At 49.2% G+C, this 18,845-nt stretch overlaps 1 protein-coding gene across 1 annotated transcript in view; it reads right to left on the reverse strand.

Moving 5' to 3' along the window:
* The window catches only part of CSMD2 (CUB and Sushi multiple domains 2), a 646,642-nt gene that overhangs the window by 254,744 nt on the left and 373,053 nt on the right, over positions 1 to 18,845 (reverse strand). Inside the window, 1 exon segment of the mRNA XM_021095859.1 lies at positions 15,680 to 15,862. Coding sequence (XP_020951518.1) covers positions 15,680 to 15,862 — 183 coding nt within the window.

The following is an 18,845-nucleotide window of genomic DNA, read 5'->3' on the forward strand; positions in this document are numbered from 1 at the left end:
GTGGATGTATGGCTACCCCATTCACGGTCTTTTTATTTCCTGGCCACAGAAGTATCCTTTATCCTGAGAAAGCAGCTTCTGTCTCAAGGAATTCACAATCCATCCCCTTCTGGAATGGAATCTTAAACCAAAGCTCACTGGGAGGGGGTCTGACAATGGCTTAGTTCTGCCTCCTATGACTGGACCCTGATCCCTGTACCCCCTTGGAGACTGGCTGGGTTCTTGGTATAAACTGGCCTTATTAGCACAAGGCCAACCTCTGGCAATCACCCTGCAGTCATGACTGACTTTGGCTACCCACATCCCACCCCTGGCGCTTACCCTAGGCTTTAGCCCCTCTTCAGACCTGCTCAGAGGTCCTTGCCAAGGCCAGGCTCTGAGCTGGGGTCCTGTGCACTCCTTAGCTGCTGGCTGAGGGTCTCCTGTCACAAGCTCCTAGGACAGAGCTGGTGCTTTATGGAACAAGGCATGAAGAAAGTCCCTGCTCTGGACTCCTGGAAAGGAGCCAAATCCACACTCCCGGGGTTCAGCCTTTGCCTAGAAAACAGACCACGAAGTCTTTGGAAAACACATTCGGCCAAACCAAGCCACCACCCCAAAGTTGGGGCAAATGCACGCCCTGAAAAATTTGAGTTTGCCTATTGGGGAGAAGGGGTTCTATTTCCACATGTAGAAAAATTAGACGAATAGCTTCTAAATCACACCTCTGTTGAGAAGATTCCTTGTGACGAAGCTTCTGAAGGCACAGAGTGTGGCCCTGTGCCTGGGTGCATGGGAGTTACATACGCATGCAATTTTGGTTGAATCTGAAACGAGTGGCATTTCTCGGCTCTGTTGGTGGAGGCCAGGTCTCCACACAGGCCTCTGCTCAGTGCGTCTCTGCGTCTCAGTTAGTCCCTGGATGTAGCAAGCGCGGGGCCGCCCCACCCCTCCCCAGCACAGCCCATTCCTCCACCAAACAAGACACCAGACCCAAAGTTTTGCACTGGATCCTCAGTACCTCCTCCTAGTGGCTGACGAGGTAACTCCAAACCCAGAGATTTCGGACCAAACTCATTTGCAGGAATGACTGCTTGGTTGCTAACTATGACTCGATGGGAAGACTGACTTGTGATAGGAGACGGATGCTCTCAGCCACACAGAGGTACCTGCAGCAGAACAGCTTGATGTATGAGTGTGGGGTACTCTGTTGTTCGCCAGTTCTGTCTGGGATTCTGAGGAGCTGTGCCCTGTGGGGTGAGTAACAGGTTCCCTGATGATCCAGTCTTCCTATGAGCCAAGCAAAGGCCTCTCAAAAACCCTTCTCACTGCTGTGATGTCTCACAGCTGCCAGTGCCTGGTCCCCAGGATCCCTGACAGGTACTCATGGGACTCCCCTTGCCATGGGGCAGATCTCATTTGGCCTCTGGCATCCCTATTCTTCTTCTTCTTCTTTTTTTCTTTTTTTTTTTTTTTTTTCTTTTCTTTCTTTTCTTTTCTTTCTTTCTTTCTTTCTTTCTTTCTTTCTTTCTTTCTTTCTTTCTTTCTTTCTTTCTCTCTTTCTCTCTCTCTCTTTCTCTCTCTCTCTCTCTCTTTCTCTCTCTCTCTCTCTCTCTCTCTCCTCCTCCTCTCTCTCTCTCTCTCTCTCTTCTTTTCTTTTCTTTCTCTTTCTCTCTCTTAGAGATGCACATGCAGCATGTGGAGGTTCCCAGGCTAGAGGTCAAATTAGAGCTGCAGCTGCCGGCCTACACCACAGCCATAGCTATGTGGGATCTGAGCCGCGTCTGTGACCCACACCACAGCTCATGGCAATGCCGGATCCTCAACCCACTGAGAGAGGCCAGGGATTGAACCTGTGTCCTCATGGATACTAGTTGGGTTTGTTAACGCTGGAACTCCTGGGCCCCCATTCTTAATTAACCTCAGGCCCAGTCTCACTGCAGACCACCAGCCACTGAAGACTGGAGAAGAGGAGATCCTGTCCTGGCTCAGTGGTTAACGAACCCGACTAGCATCCATGAGGATGCAGGTTTGATCCCTGGCTTCACTCAGTGGGTTAGGGATCCGGTGCTGCTGTGAGCTGTGGTGTAGGCTGCAGACACAGCTCGTATCCTGCATGGCTGTGGCTGTGGTGTAGGGCAGCAGATGTAGCTCCAATTGAACCCCGAGCCTGGGAACCTCCATATGCCACAGGTGCGGCCCTAAATACACAAAAGACCAAAAAGACTGGAAAAAGAACACTTAATGGCTGTTCTCTTTGATCACAAGGGAGCGTGTCTGGATGTCCTTCCAGGGGAATCCATGATCCAGGAGAGTTTGCAGTTAGCTTGAAAGAGCTACATCAAGATCACGTTGGGGGGAGGGAGGCTACGCCTGACTCTCTGAGCAAGAGGGGGGTTAACCAGAGAGCCTCGGGTAGCAGCCCCATATCTGAGCCCATTTCCTTCGACCCCTGTGGTACGTAGGACTAAGAGAAGGGCCTATGTTCCAAGGGGGTAGCCTGAGGCTCCCCTTGAAAGCCAACCCCTAGAAGAGGTGAACGGTGCCTTCCCCAGGAAGCACAGAGCCAAGGACACCCACACACCCAGCGCTGATGGGGATGCACTTCTGAACAAGTGAGATGACAGACGTCCCTGAGGCTGCCAGGACCGGGGAGATGTCTCCCAGGGTACTGGGAGAGTTTCGAGCCCCAGCTCCTGAGCCAGCAGCTATGAAAACAGACCCTGGTTGGGGAGACTCTACATGTCCTGCATGGCTCTCTGAGCAGTTGTTCAGAGCTCCACGGAGAAGGCACTGTCGGTGGTGCTGCACCAAGGATGCACAGGACTTTGCACATTTTACCAAGAGGAAAGGACCTGTTTGCTCTGATCCCAAAGGTGAAAGCTGAAGTAAGCATGGCAGGTATACCCATTTCTCCCCCTGCCCCCACAAGCAGAGGTCAGAGTCCACGATAACACCCCTAAAGCTTGGTGGGTTTTTCCATCCCCCAGTCTGCCCAGGTGGCTGTGGCCATCAGATGCTTTAAACCAGGACTCTTAGCTGTAGGGATATGGCCTCTGGACAGGGCCTTGTTCTAAGGTGTTTTCGCAGTTTGGTTCTGGATAGAGTCCTGGGTTGGACTGGGCTGAAATTCTGCCTGTGCTATGATCCCCCAAGAAATCTTCAGAGATTCTTCTAGTTGGAATACATTTTTCCTCCTCACACCTGGCAGCACTTGGTGGCCACACTGCAATAATTCAAAGATTGCTTTATAATAACTAAACCTGCTCGGCACGCTCACGAGACCATGAGCTCTTGGAGCACAAGAACCACATTTGCATGATGCCCATCCCTGTCCCGGTGCCCAGCAGCACAATGTTGAGTGTGAGGCAGCCCCTCCCCTGTACCTTCTGCTGCACCCAAAGCAATGAAAGGCCAGCAGTGGCAACACCAAGCTATAAGGACACATTGCTGAACTTTGCATCCCATTCTTTACCAGGATATCCACATGGAAATTAACATCTTTTGGAGCCTGGAAAGCCACCACCATCCTAACCACCGAGTTATGGCAGCCCCAGCCTAGCCCACCTCATAGCAACTGCATACGACCAAGTGTATCGCCACATACATCCTGGCTCCAGGCCTCAAGAGGCTGCCATCTCATCAGGGGTCAAGCCCCTCCGGGATGACCCCAAACTCCCCTGCAAGCAACAGGCACACGGTAGGCATTCCTTATGAAGAGTGTTCACTAATCTGATCTATATCCCCTGGGAAGATTTTAGACCAATAATTCCTGGGCTCCATCCCAGACCTGCTGCATCAGAACTTCTGGGGATAAGATCAGGATCCCGCATTTTTAAAAGCCTATGGCACAAGGGAATCTATCTACAAAACAGAAACAGACTCAGAGACATAGAGAACAGACGTATGATTGCCAAGGGGGAGTGGGGAGAGAGTGGGATGGACTGGGAGTTTGGGGCTAGTAGATGAAAACTATTACATTTAGAATGGATGTAATGAGGTCCTGCTGTACAGCACAGGAACTATATCCAGTCTCTTAGGATAGAACATGATGGAAGATAATAGGAGAAAAAGAATGTATCCTTATGTATGACTGGGTCACTTTGCTGTAGAGCAGAAATCGGCACAACACTGTAAGTCATCTATACTTTAATAATAATAATAATGATAAAGAGCCTAGGAGTTCCTGTCATGGCTCAACAGTAATGAACCCAACCAGTATCCCTGAGGATGCAAGTTCGATCCCTGGCCTCACTCAGTAGGTTAAGGATCCAGCATAATTCTAATGATTAGCTGGGTTTGGGTCCATTTTATCCGGAAAGCTACCTCCTTCTCCCATAAAGTATCTATGTAAAAATAGAGGAAAAAAGTGATATTAGGGACCCACGGTGGCCTGGTGGGAAAAGTGCTGACACGGCTTCCTTGGCTGTGCTGGCAGCTGCCCTTGTGAGGCTTCCCTTCAAGCCAGTCTTTGCCTGAGGAGGCGCTACCCAGGGACACTGAACAGCTTTATTCCACGGGCTCCAGTCTCACAGCCAGATCCTGAGCGAAGCCCGGCCAAAGCTGCCAGTCAAGGGGAGTCCTGTCCCCTCAGACCCCTGGGGTGAGATGTGAGTATGGCTCCGTAGAGTCAGCATTGGGTTGGCTTGTGAGGCTCTCAGCACACCCACTGGCCTGCAGAGTCTCAGGCCCCTCCCCACCTGGCAGCCCTGCACCCACTGCCATCCCGCCACCCCCAACCCACGTGTGCCCCAGCCAGGAACTGGGCTTCTGCTCTGGTTCATGGTTTCCTCTCCAGTCCCAGCTGTGAGGGACGCTCTTAGTGAAACTGCAGCCTCTTGCTGGGGCCGGGGTACCCTGCATCATAGTCCTTGTTCCCCTGCGGGAGGACCCGATTCAACCCAGAAGCTACTTTCCCCATCAAATGTCTGCTTATTGAAGAAGAGGGGAACAAGTGATGTAGGACCCACACTGGCCTGGAAGGACAAGTGTTGACTCTATTTCTTTGGATAATCTTTTTCTTTTTCACGGCTGCAACCACGGCATATGGAAGTTCCCAGGCTAGGGGCTGAATCAGACCTTCAGCTGCTGGCCTACACCACAGCCACAGCAACGCTGGATCGGAGCCACCTCTGTGACCTTCACTGCAGCTTGCGGCAATGCCAGATCCTTAACCCACTGAGCGAGGCCAGGCATCAAACCCGCATCCTCATGGATACTGTGTCAGGTTTTTAACCCACTGAGCCATGAGAAATCCTTCCTTGGATATTCTGATAGGAAATGCTGGCAGGCATCTTTGTGAACCATCTCTTCCTCCAAGGTCGGTTCTCCCAGCTTCAGCCTCCCTGCCCAGGCCACCCTGTGGGCCCGGCTTGCATCACAGCCAAGACTGCAGCACCATTCCCCACGGCAGGCGCAGATACAGATGTTTCCCAGCTCCCACCACCAGCAGGACTCTCTGCTCAAGAAAATGACGCCTTTGGATGACTGGGGGTCCTTCTGCAGAGCAGGCGGTCCCAGCCCCCACATCACAAGCACAGTGAGACCACACGTCTTCAGAGCCATGTGCTGGGGCACTGGGTAACAGAGGAAGGGGGGCCAGAACTACACATGCTGGTTTTCAACTTGCAGGAATTCACCAGAAATACAAGTTTGGGCCAAAGCAATCCCAGGTTCCCTGCTTCTCCCCCAGGTCCACGTGTGGGTTAATGGGACCTTTAAGGAAGCCCAGGGAAATGAAAGAAAGAACTCACACTGCCCTTATTATGGCCCTGCCCCTGATCACAAGAAGTTCCCAGGAATTTTATCCCTCACACTGAGGCTGATGCTTTCAAACCTCAGCGGATCCCAATTCTGGCTCTGAACATTTGAAAAAGGCAATTTCCAAGAACTCTAGCTATTGTGATCACATTTTCTGGGACAATGGAAAAGAAGCTTGAGATTGCACTTGGCCTAGAAAATCTAGGATTATATATTTACGGGGAATTCCAATATCCAGTCACGGGAAGGAGGAAAAATAAGTCATGCTTCATGTGTGCTCAGGGCATGGCAGTCGAGGTGGGAGGGGAGTGGAAAAGCACCTGCCTATTTCAAAATACAGCTAGCAAGCAACGTATGTGACCTATAGGAAGAAAACCACAAAGCTGTTATATTTAGAAAAGTGAAAATAGATGAACAAAGAGAGTGACACACCGTATTTCTGGAGCAGAAGACTGTGTAATATAAAGATACCCATTTCCCTCAAGTTAATTTCTAGTTTAATAGGAGCACACATACAGGATCCCAATAGGATTTTTTTTTCACTAAGACAAAGTAATTCTAAAATTAATCTTGAACAGCAAACAAAACAACAATGAATCTTATGAAAGAAAATAATTACAGGAGGAAGGAGTGGTTTCCAGCTCTGCCAGATATTAGAACATATTATAAAACAACAATTAAAATTATTCAATACCGGTGCTAAGATAGAAATGAGCAGCCGAACAAAGCGGTGAGTGAAGAGACAGACTCGGCTCCATGTGACGATTCGGAATGTGATAGAACAATTCATTTCCCTCCAATCAAAAGGGAAATGAATTACTTAATAAACTGTGTTGGAAAACTGTGTAATAGTTTGAACAATATCATACATTCATCTAAATAAACTCCAGATGGATTAACAAATTGTATTTAAAAAAGAAATCAAATGACTGACAAATAACCAAAAATAGAACAGCTTCTCAGATCTGTGGCAGAATGATAACTTTGTCAGCTATGAAAAGAAATCGCAAATATAGAGAGATCTGTCTACATGAAAATGCAAAACAACTGTAGAGTGCAGAATAGCAAAACCAAAAGAAACAGAAAAAGAAAACAAGAGATTGGGAAAATACGCATATCAGATAGAAAGAGCTTTCCAAGTGGAAAGAAGAATACCAAGACAACAGTCTTGTAGCCATTTAGGATAGACAGCTGTTACACAGGGGTTGCAAATAGCAAATGCCCCATGTTCCTGCCGGGCAGGCCAGCTGGAGAAAGGCCAGGACTCAAGTCTCTGTCCAGGGTCCTGTAGTGGAAATAGTGACACCACTGTCATACCACTTGCTCCAACAGGAACATGCCTCTGGCCCCTGGGTTCCCAGACCCTCCTCCTATGGACCCAACTTTCCTCTGTCACCTTAAAAAGTAAGCACAACTGGAAAGTTGAGCATTAAGTTTTATTGGGGGCAAAAATGAGGACTATAGCCGGGGAGGCAGCATTTCAGAGAGCTCGGATGTTCCATGCCACAGAGGTGGGGGAAGGTCAGGGTAGATGTGATTTTGGTGAAGTGGGAGGAACAGGCAACCATGCACACATTTTTACAGAAGGTTGCTGCTAGTCTTGTGAAGGTTACTGCTAGTCACGAGGAGCAGATGTCACCCCAAAGGATTTTAGTGGTTTTTCAGATACAAGGAGACGCAAGAATTGAGCTCATAAAATCTTCTCCTGAAAATATCTTACTATCTGAAGACCTGTTCTGGCCAGTTTTCCCAGAGCTCAGAGTGCCTCCCTCCTGATCTGCACCCTGAGCTCCTTTCAAGGGGGTGTTGAGGGTTGGCAGCTGCAGTGGCTCCTGAGTCAATCCATGTAGAGGCAGATGGCAGGTGCTAATCCTCAATTCACACTTCTTTTACTCACATACATTTGGCAGCAGCAAACCTCTTTAGGAGCCATTGCAAACCAAGTACTCAGACTGGGAGTGCATGTGCATGCATATGCATGTGTGTGTGTGTGTGTGTGTGTGTGTGTGTGTGTGTGTGTACATGTGTGTCAATGTAGCCAATGAGGGAGTTCCCATCCTGGCTCAGTGGAAAGGAATCTGACTAGTATCCACGAGGACCAGGTTCGATCCCTGGCCTTGCTCAGTGGGTTACACATCCGGCATTGCCATGAGTGGTGGTGTAGGTTGCAGACATGGCTCAGATCTCATGTGGCTGTGGCTGCGGCAACTGCAGCTCTGATTCAACTCCTAGCCTGGGAACCTCTATATGCCTTGGGTGCAGCCCTAAAAAGACCAAAAAAAAAAATGTAGCCAATGATCATCTTCCTTTTGCAGAGCCCTAGACCCCTGACTTCTCTGGGAACCCAGTACTGCCACCAGGGTAGCTCCTTTCCCAGGAGGACCCCAACTCCAACCCCCCATCTTTGAGACCCAGCTATTCTAACACGAGGACATAAGTCTATGCTCTATGAGAAGAGGGGCTGTTACTCTCCTGTCCTGTACCCACTACGAGCCTGCTGCGTTGCCCACTCCCAGTGAATGTAAGAACGGATCTTCCCGGGGCAGGTTCCAAACACATCTGATTCATCGATGCTTTCCAGTTGAAAAAAGAAATTTTGAACCACAGAGGCCACTTTAAGTTACATAATTATGTCTATCTTCATGCTGGAGGGAGCTCTTGGAGGTCAAGGGCTGTGCCCAATTCAACTCTAGATTCGTAGCCCCTATAACATTTAGCAGAAGTTGATGAGGGTGTGGAGGGATATAGTCAAGTTACAGCTATTAAGTTAGTCATTTTTTAAAGGGCAGAAAGAGAAAGACAAATACCGTATGATATCACTTATATCTGGAATCTAATATATGGCACAAAGGAAACTTTCCACAGAAAAGAAAATCATGGGCTTGGAGAATAGACTTGTGGTTGCCAAGGGGGAAGGGCAGGGAGTGGGAGGGACCGGGAGCTTGGGGTAAATAGATGCAGAATGTTGCCTTCAGGATGCATTAGCAATGAGATCCTGCTGTGTAGCACTGGGAACTCTGTCTAGTCACTTATGATGGAACACGTAATGTGAGGAAAAAGAATGTATACATGTAAGTGTAACTGGGTCACCATGCTGTACAGTAGAAAAAAATATATATATATGTAAATGATAAAAAAGGGCCACACAAATACTTGAAGTTTGGCGTGCTGATAAAGGTTATAAGCAATATATCTGACCTATATAAAGAAAACCATGAAGCTGTTTATTTAGAAAAGTGAAAGTAGATGAACATAAGAGAAATATATGCCATATTTCTGGGTGGGATGGATATACATTATGAGTCTTATTCTTACCCTAAAGCTTTTGTTATTGACCTTATGAACTAGCATACCATTTTTGGGGAGGAATACAAGAGTATACATGAGGAGTTATTTTTAAAGTTTCCTATTCCGTCCCAACAACCTTCTTCCTGGAAATTTATTTTAAGGAAATAATTCAAGAGAAGAAAAAAAAAAAAAAAAAGGCCATATGCTTGAGGATGTTCATTACAGCCTTATATAAAAATATCTGAACACAACTGGTTGACCAAGTCATGGTCCACTCACTAGACAGAGTATTCTCTAGATAATTCTAATAGATATTAGAAATGATAACTGCAAAAGACATGTAACATGGCAAAATATGCAATATAAATGAACTTTAAAAGACAGGATGCAAGGAGTTCCCTGGTGATCTGGTGGTTAAGGATCCAGCATTGTCACTGCTATGGCGTGGGTTGCATCCCTGGCCTAGGAACTTCTGTATGTAATGGTTGGGGCCCTCCGGAAAAAAGACAGAATGCGAGATGGCATCTTCACTTTGGTTAAAACCATATGAAATATGTGTGTACTTGGGTAAGTATCAAAAAACTCTATTTAGTCACTTATGATGGAACATGATGGAGGATATATGTATACACACACACACATACATATATACATAAATGTATATAAAAATGTATATAAAAAGTGACTGGGTCACTTCGTTGTACAGCAGAAATTGACAGAACATTTGTAAATCCACTATAGTAGAAAAAATAAAAATCTTACCCAAAAAAAGGAATGGCTAAATTTGAAATTGGTCCTGGTTTAAGGAAATGAAATGTAGAGTATCTTATTTATTTCAACCCTTACATTGATTTAAACTTGTAAAGTACTAGACTATACCAAAGGTCTGTGTTGAGTAGTGGCCCTTGAGCTCCAGATACTTCTGGAAAGAGTCATAGCGCCTTGTGTAAGACATGGCACTAAGAGTCATGGGTAGACTCTGGGTAGAATCATCCCCAGAGGCCCCCCAGTTTAGAACTTTACCAGGAACAGCCTTACTTCCTTTGCAACTGACTTCGCACAGTAGGTGTTCAATAAAACACAACGGATGGATAAATGAATGGGTAGATGGAATGAGAAGACGTAAAGATTAGGAAAGGCCTTCAACACTGGTATACTGCACATGGGTACACAAAACTGGTATAGTCCCAACAGGGGTCATGGGACTAGGTCTTCATGAATTTGTTTCACCCTTGTCAGTCTCTGTTACTTCATGGGAGTTCATTTCTGTACACTGGCCTAATACTGCCATCCTATAAGGCTTCCTTGTCCTTCCTGCTGCAGATGGCCCCTTGGATTCTGGAAACCTGGTGCAGTGGAGAGAGGATAGGATTTGGAGTAGGAGCCTGCTCAGTCAATTAACAGTTCCTTTTTTTTTTTTTCTTTTTTTTTTTCTTTTTAGGGCCACACCGCAGCATATGGAGGTTCCCAGACTAGGGATCCAATCGGAGCTACAGCTGCTGGCCTACATACACTACAGCCACAGCCACAGCCACGCCAGATCCAAGCCTACAGCACAGCACAGGGCAGCGCCGGATCCCTGGCCCACTGAGCAAGGCCAGGGATTGGACCCACATCCTCATGGATCCTAGTTGGGTTCGTTAACTGCTGAGCCACGATGGGAACTCCTCAATGAACAGTTCTAATTCCAGTCTGTCATTTAATGGTTCTATAACCTCTGAGCCTAGGAACCTTATCTCCTTGAACTCTGTTTTCATCTGCGAAATGAGAGAATAAATATTGCATAAAATTTGGGAAGATTCCTATCTTCCCAGCGACATAAAACATTGAATAAATATTGGCATCTTCCCTTGTCGCACGCTTCCTCACTGTCCTAATTCTATAGATTTTAATCATGGCCTAACTTCCACTGCAAATGTACAGATTTTAGAATTTGACAAGACTAGGTTATCCTAGACTGGTGTTTTTTTTTTCCCTCGGAAGATACATGGCAATGTCTGGAGGCATTTGGGGTTGTCACAACTGGCCAGGGAGGAGGGTGTGGATGCTACTGGCTTTTAGTGGGCAGAGGACAGGATGCTGCTAAAACACCCTACAATGCAAAAGACTGCCCCTCCTCTCCCACGAGAATTATCTGACCCCAAATGCCAGTAGTGCTGAGGTTGAAAGTCTGATGACCCCAAGAATCAATCCATTCCTCTGTCCAGAAACGTGTGTGTGTGTGTGTGTGTGTGTGTGTCCAGAATGGGGGGGGGTGGATGGGGGAGGAATTCATGGGGGGAGGGGCAGAAGGGTGCTGGGAAGGGGCCATTTCCTGCAGTATCTTGGATGGAACACCCTCCTTGACCTCCCACCACCTCAAGGCCAGCGCTGGATCCTCTGTGACATTTTCTTTGTGCTCTCGAGGACCCACTTCTCCCTCCCTCGGTCTCTCCACGTCCAGCTGCTGATTTGTAACTCACACGCTATATGTTCCACATATTTCACACATATGCCATATACATTAGGAACTGAGCAATTAGGATTCACACCTTCTCGGGGTGGCTTGCAAGATGGCGAAGGGAAGCTTGCGTTTGTGCCGTCTTGGCATTTCTCTGGTGAAGGCTGTTTTGAAACTTCTCCTGCAAGTGGCTGCTAATGGACTGATAATTGGTTTCCTGGCTTCCTTATGAAGTGTGAAGTGTTCTGCCAGCCTGTCAACAAAGCATCAAGTGTTGTGCAAACCACTCTTAGAGTTCTTTGTATCTCCCTTCCCTTGTACCTCTTGTTGTGGAGGAATGAGTGGACAAGGCTGGATGGGAAAGCCTCTGGATTCTTCCATAAGGAAGGGGGGCGAGAGGTGCAGAGCTTCTGAGAAGGTGAAGAGGACGGATAACCTGGGGGGTGCATTCTCATCGAGACCCCAGGCAGAACCTGAAGAGCTCTGACGTCAATGCCTGGCGCTTGGCACAGGGTAGACGCACAGAGAATCCTGTTGGTGGATGTCACGTGGTCCTGCTGCCGATAGATTTGGAGCAGGGAGCCCTGCAGAGGTGAATTAGCCACGGAGGCAGCGAGAGTCAGAGGAAAGAAGCGGGCTCCATCTTTTCTTTCCAAATGCTTCTCACTACGAGAAACATCATCTTTAAAACCGAGATGAAAAAAAAGACCATCTATGGAGCAGCTACGACTGTGAGGGCAGCTTGAAAGCCAACAAAAAGATTCTGAAGTCCCTGCTTGCTACAGGAAATGTTTTGGAACAGGAAGCAAAGAGTGCACTTGTGTCGTCTCGGCAGGGCAATTCCCGAGTAAGGAGCTGCTCGGAAGAAAATGTTTCAAGAGAAGAACAGCGACTGCTGCACATGTCTCTGGACAAGTGTTCAAAGAAATTTGAGCTGTCAAAACATCCCCCCCCGTCCTCTTCTAAACCCCAAAAAGGAAAGAACAGGATTGTTTGCTAAATATTGTGTTAGTATTTGTCCTGACTAATGTGTGCTAAGACGTAGGGCACTTTAAGCTGATGTTTGCTAGAAGTGGGTTTTTTCATCTTTTTTTTTTTTTTTTTTTTTTTTTTTTTTTTTTTTTTTTTTTTTAGGGCTGCACCCGCGGCATATGGAGGTTCCCAGGCCAGGAGTCAACTGGAGCTGCAGCTGCCGGCCTACACCACAGCCACAGCTTATACTCGGGATCTGAGCCACATCTTCGACCTACACCACAGCTCAAGGCGATGCCAGATCCTTAACCCACTGAGTGAAGCCAGGGATTGAAACTGTGTCCTCAGGGATGCTAGTCAGATTAGTTTCTGCTGAGCCACAAGGGGAACTCCTAGAAGTGCTTTTATTTGTACATTTATGAGCACATAATAAAACATAGAGACAGAAGTTACTACTTTATATTTTTATAGATGATTACTATTTTTTTTTCTTTTTTCTTTTTTAAGAGCCACACCCATGGCATATAGAAGTTCCCAGACTAGGGGTTGAATCGGAGCTGCAGCTGCTGGCCTACACCACAGCCACAGCAACCGGGGATCCAAGCCGCGTCTTCGACCTACACCACAGCTCAGTGTAACACTGGATCCTTAACCCACTGAGCGAGGCCAAGGATCGAACCTGTGCCCTCATGGATACTAGACAGGTTCGTCAACTGCTGAGCCACGATGGGAACTCCATATAGATGCCTACTATTGATCACACACTGTAATACATTTGATCTGGGGTCAGGAGCCGAAGGTGGAAGTTTAGCATTACTCCCCGAATTACGTGCTGCTCTGAAAATGATCCACTTTAGAAAGAGGTTTCCAATTACTCATTTGTGGAACATGTGAGGACTGACCATATCACAATTGTCTTTTCTGTAAATATGATCACAGAGGCTTAGAATTTGGGGGTTGCCCCCCTCTTGGATAGATGAGTAAACTCAATTCTGGAGAGCCGCTGCCCTGGCCATGGTCACAAAGCTGAGCCAGGACTAAGACACAGGTCTCCAGATTTTGAATCCAAAGTTCTCGCCATGCACCCGGATTTTCTTAGGACCATCTTCCACTGTCAGTTAACCGGGAGCTCCCTGAGGGCAATGCCTGAGACCTAGGGACGCATCAGCTTAGGAGCTGGGTTCTTGGTAGAGAGCTGACAGATGGCGCTCCCTTGGGACCTTGCTATGTGGCGCAAAGGCCTGGGGCCAGCTGAATCTCTCTGGCCTCCAGTGAAGCCGGCATCCCTGAGACTCAAGCTGTGTCTGCCACACCCAAATGACCAGAAAGCCTGAGTGATGGGAGTACCTTGGGGACACCATTTCCCATCTCCCAGAATCACCCAGAAGAAGAAACGCCATCCTATCCCCCAGCCCAGAGTGCCTGCTCCACAGTTCCCAACAATAAGCCTCTGCCCCCTCGTCTTTATTTTAAACACAGTGAGCACCACCTCGTACCTGCCAGGATGGCGCTGCCCTCATTTCTTCTCAGCTGATTTTAAGCAGTGCTCAGCTCAGCAGAGGCTGCCAGCTTTCCTCCTGGAAACCAAGCGCACCTGCTGAACAGCACTTCTTAGTCCTCAGCCCTTACTGAAGGTTCTAGAAACTACTTCTAAGAGCCAGAGGGTCAGGCCTGGAGGGCTTGAGAGACAGTCCCCCAGGGAGCATCCTGCTACCTGCATCTCTCAGCCTGGGGGGCAGGGGCTTTATTCTCGTCCAAAGTAGCTAGCTGGCTCTGGTATTCACTTTGTCCTTGCAGCTCTTTGCACCAGAGGCCTGACTTTCTCCAGCTCTGGGTGCCTTGTTTCAGAGATGGAGACCACTTCGCCCATGGGCCTACCCCCCCACCCCCCACCCGCCACTGCTGCCTGGGACTCCTGGAGTCTGGGCCTTTGCCTACTGAAGCCCTGCCTCCAACCTGTCCTGCAGAGCACTCCACCCACCCACTTGGCCCTGGGCTCATTCCCTGGTCCCTAGCCTGCCAGCTCTGAGCTGCTCCCTGCTGATGTCCCCTGCCCTTCCTGGCCCCCCTGGCTCCCAGTGAGGCTAACACTGTCAGGCCCTCTCCTGCAATCACATCGGGTCAGAGATGGGCCGATTTCTTACAATGTTTTTCTTCAATTTGCTTCATGTGTATCTTAGAGCGATTTGATCTTTAAAACCTCTGTAAGAATTTTCACCAGTCATCAAAAATGCTTGGTTAATGCAACAAAGTCATTTTTGTCTGTCTGAAAAGTACAGTCACCGTGGTTGACCCAAGTCACCAACTCACGTGCCAATCTTTGTCATCTGTGACATTCCCCCGTGGTCTCCCAGCTTATGCCTCCCCCCCCGCCCCCGCTCTGGGGCGGGGGTGGGGCACATTCTCTAGGACACAGCACCCAGAGGTCCTGAGGATCCCGGGGTCAGGCTGTCCACCCTTCCTGGAGGGAAGCAGACTGTAAGAGATGGCAGGACGCAGGGGGACGAGGGCTTGGAGACGAAGAGGTGACAGCCCGGAGAAGTAGAACCTTTGATTTCTCAACAAAGACTGAGTTTGCTCTTCCTACACGTAGCCCCCTCACCCGGGCCGGAAACCTGGGAGCCAAGACTTTGAGTATTATTTGCGCCGCAAAGTATGGTCAGACCATCCCCTGGGAAGGAAGGAAGGAAGGATTCCTGGATTTCTCTGGAGAACAGAGCCCTCAACTCCATCCCTTTCTCCCAAAGATCAACAATCCAAAGACAGCTTGAGCCCATGCCTCCCTAGATCCAAAGCAAGAGGAAATGATTGGATGGAGTATCACATATCCTGGCCAGGCCACGGATTCCGACAGGACCCACAGGCTGGCACAGCGTCCAAGTCACCCAGACCCACCAGTTCTTTCTACCCTGGCTCAACAGTGTGGCGTCACTGACGGCCATAAGGTGAGGAGGAAAGAAATGGGTCTGAACCTCTACCTTGCTCCTGAGGGTTACCTGGGAGAGGAAGACGGCATTGAAGAAAGCCCCCAAATTCAAGAGCAATCATCCCAGTGCTCCCCTCCATGTTACTGCCAGAAACACGGACCCAGCCAGTGACGTCGCGAGAAGAAACCAACGGAAGGAAGCTGTGGTTACGATCTGCTAGGTTCCCACAGACGGGGCCCCTCGGATTAGCTAGAAAACGGGCCCCCGGCCTCTCGGGGGAGACCCCGAAGTGGCCCCCTCCCCTCGCACTTACACACGCAGCCTGGCTTCTTAGCCGACCATTGGTTATTCTTTTGGCACGTGATTGCCTTCTGCCCCACCAGCTCGAAGGCAGGTTGGCACTCAAAGTGGAGGGTATCACCGTGGCGGAACCGGGAGCCTTCCCTCCGGCCGTAGGCAGGTATGCCAGGATCTCCACAGCTGCCCTGCTCGATCTCTGAAAGACAGGAAAAGAGAAAACAGACACACATGGTGACGCCACACCTCCCGGAACTGGAGGGCGGGGCCACGGGCTCCGAGGCACCTCTGCCACCAGGCAGTGCGCGGAGAGACCAGGTGGGCACTGAATGGGCAACCCTGCACCGTCCTCTTGAAAACAGCATCCTGAGAGGTACGGGCCCTCCAGCTCTCAAATGCCAGAGCCTCCGTGTCTACATAGAATGTTCCAGGTATTTGGATACTGTCATTCAGGGGAGGAGGGTCTGCATTCTTTGTGAGATGCCTGTCCTGGGAATTCTCAAGTTCACAGAGTCTGGACACTTCTTTACTGATTGGACTCTGCATTCTGATGACTAATGTCATTTGCTAGATCTTAGGCCCAGAGTCCACTCCTGAGCAGCCAAGGCAAGTGTGAGATGAGATGGCAGCAGACGCCTTGCCGTCGGCCTTTCCCCCAACAAGAGATTAAGTGAGAATCAATATTCGCCGCCTTCTGATGGGGAAGCACTTTCATGAAGATGTATTTTTAATTCAATTTGAGATGGGAGCAGGTAAAAGGAAGCAAATGACTCATTCAGTATGCTTTTAAAGTTCATGTGATTCGACACTGGTGAGTCAAGACAGGGAAGGGGTTTCCTGAGACAGCTGGAGGGGGGAGTCTAGACTCAGGGAGCATGTCGGCATAGCTGCCTTGTGGGGGAGTCAATGAGGACCTAGCTGCTCCAGGTGGGGCGTCTGTCCTGCCAAGTCCCTGCCTGCAGTTTCCTCCAGAATCGCCTCCCACCACCCCCTCCACCAGCCCCCATGCACCTGCATGATGCTGTGAGATGAATGGCAGGGGGTGGGAGGAGGGGCGGAGGTGGGAGGGGAGGAAGAAGGAGAGAGTGGGGGCGGGGGAGGAGCTCTGCCCCAGGGAGGCAGGCACCTGCAGGAAGGCCAGGGAGTCCTGAATGAAGTGACAGATGGAGAGGTGGGACCGCAGGATGAGGGAGAGAGGGAGCAGGAGCATCGAGGGGGTTTTGGACACCTTCCCAGGAATGTCTGGCCAAAGGGACCCTGTCTTTTCCGTGGACACCATCATGAGCTGTCAGGAGCCACAGTCCCCGAAGTTGCTGGGCGTGGCCCTGACAGGCATGACTCTGCCAAAGCTTTCTTGCCACAGCTGTTGGGCCCCATGGGCTGGTCAGGTGAGCCTGGAGCACTGCCTGCTTTATATGCACGGGCTCTTGACTGTCACTTTCATGGTACCCCCAAAACCAGGGCCTCCAGACCTCTGCTGAGAGCTTGCAGAACAAGGCATTCTTTGGCTGGGAGTGTGTGTGTGTGTGTGTCTTCTAAGTCGAACAGCGAGAGTCCTCAGGTGTCTGTGCCCAGGCACCAGGCCTGAGGACTCAGGTCCAGGTCAGCTCACCCACCTCTCATCTCACATGTGCCCTTGGCCTCTCCTCTGCACACACACCTGAAAGCACAACTGAACCCTTCTCTGAAGCTGGGTCTTCTCTGGCCAGGGCTAGGGGAGGGTAGCCAACGACGGGAAGGTAGCCCCTTTGCTCCAGGTCCCAGAGCCCCGGGGGGCCTGAAGGAAAGGCAGAGGGGCCTCCGGGACAAGTCAGCCTGGAGACTCGAGTAGCAAAGCCTCCTTCTTCCGGGTCTTCCCTGAAATGTTCGCTTTGGGATGCCAGGCCCCGGCAAGGACTATCTGTGCAGGCATTCCGAGACCTGGAGATGGTTCCCCAGTGTTGGAAGACAGAGCTGGCGCTTACTGCCTGGGCTGGGACTCCAATTTAAGGTGTCCTGGTGAGGCCGCAGCATGCTGTCAAAGATGTAAATGGGAGCTCCACCTGCCTGCAACCCATGTCTCAGGTGTGATCAGCCCAAGAGAACAAGCATCCTGAGGAGGAGGAAGGAAGCCGCCTGGCCCTCCCCTCTCCCTGTGGGGGCCAATTGCTCCTGGCTTCTGTGTGATCAGAGCATATAATGAGCACCTACTGTGGGCCAGTCCCTGCTCTAGACACTTGAGACCTGGATGTGGGCTCTGGTCTCCAGGACTGAACAATCTAGACAAGGAAGCAGGTATTTGCTTCTGAATCACAGGGTGATTCCTGCCATGGACGCACCCAGGAGGAGCACCGGACCCAAACTTGGAGGGTGGGCTGGAAATAGGGTGCGGAGAGTGAGGCATTAACCTAGGGCACAACATTTTAGAGTGCACCCCAAACTCAGCACATAAGACAATATCTTAGCGGAATTTTTTTTTTTTTTTTTTTTTTTAGAAAATCAAAATTGACGCACACAAATCTAGCATGAAGGAAAATACCAGAACTTAATATAAAGACCACATTGGACGCAACACTTACACAACTCACCTCACTTGCCTCACCCTAGACCTGGCCACCAGAGCCTGCCATTATTGAAATGTTGAGTTTTTATCATGGCTATTTTGCTTTAATCTTGATTTTTGAAAATAGTACATTAAAATAGTATTTAATGACTGAGTTTTTTGATGCCTTCCTTAAAATTATACCCAAGGCGAGGGCCTCTTTCACCTCAGCCCCATCCCAGCCCTGGCATCAGGGAGGGCTTCTTGGAGGAGGTGATGTCTAAGCTGAGGCCTGAAGTCTGTGCAGGAATCAGCAGGTGAAAGGAATAAGTGGGAAATCACTGCAGCATTATTTACAATGGCCAAGACATGGAAACAACTAAGGTGGCCCTGATAGGTGACGAACAGGTCAACAAAATGTGACGTACATATATGATGGGATATTTTTCAGCCACAAACAAGAGGGAATCCAGCTGTCTGTGATACAGATGGACCCTGAGGACACGACACTAAGTGCAATAAGTCTGAAAAACACAAATACTGGATAATATCATTTATATGTGGAATCTAAAAAAAACCAAACTCACGGAAACAGAGAGTAGGACAGTGATTGCCAAGGGTCGAGTGGGGGCAGGGGTGGAACAGGTGTAGGTTAAGGGTA

This window comes from Sus scrofa, chromosome 6 (genome assembly GCF_000003025.6).
Source record: "Sus scrofa isolate TJ Tabasco breed Duroc chromosome 6, Sscrofa11.1, whole genome shotgun sequence".
NCBI classification, from domain to species: Eukaryota; Metazoa; Chordata; class Mammalia; order Artiodactyla; family Suidae; genus Sus; species Sus scrofa.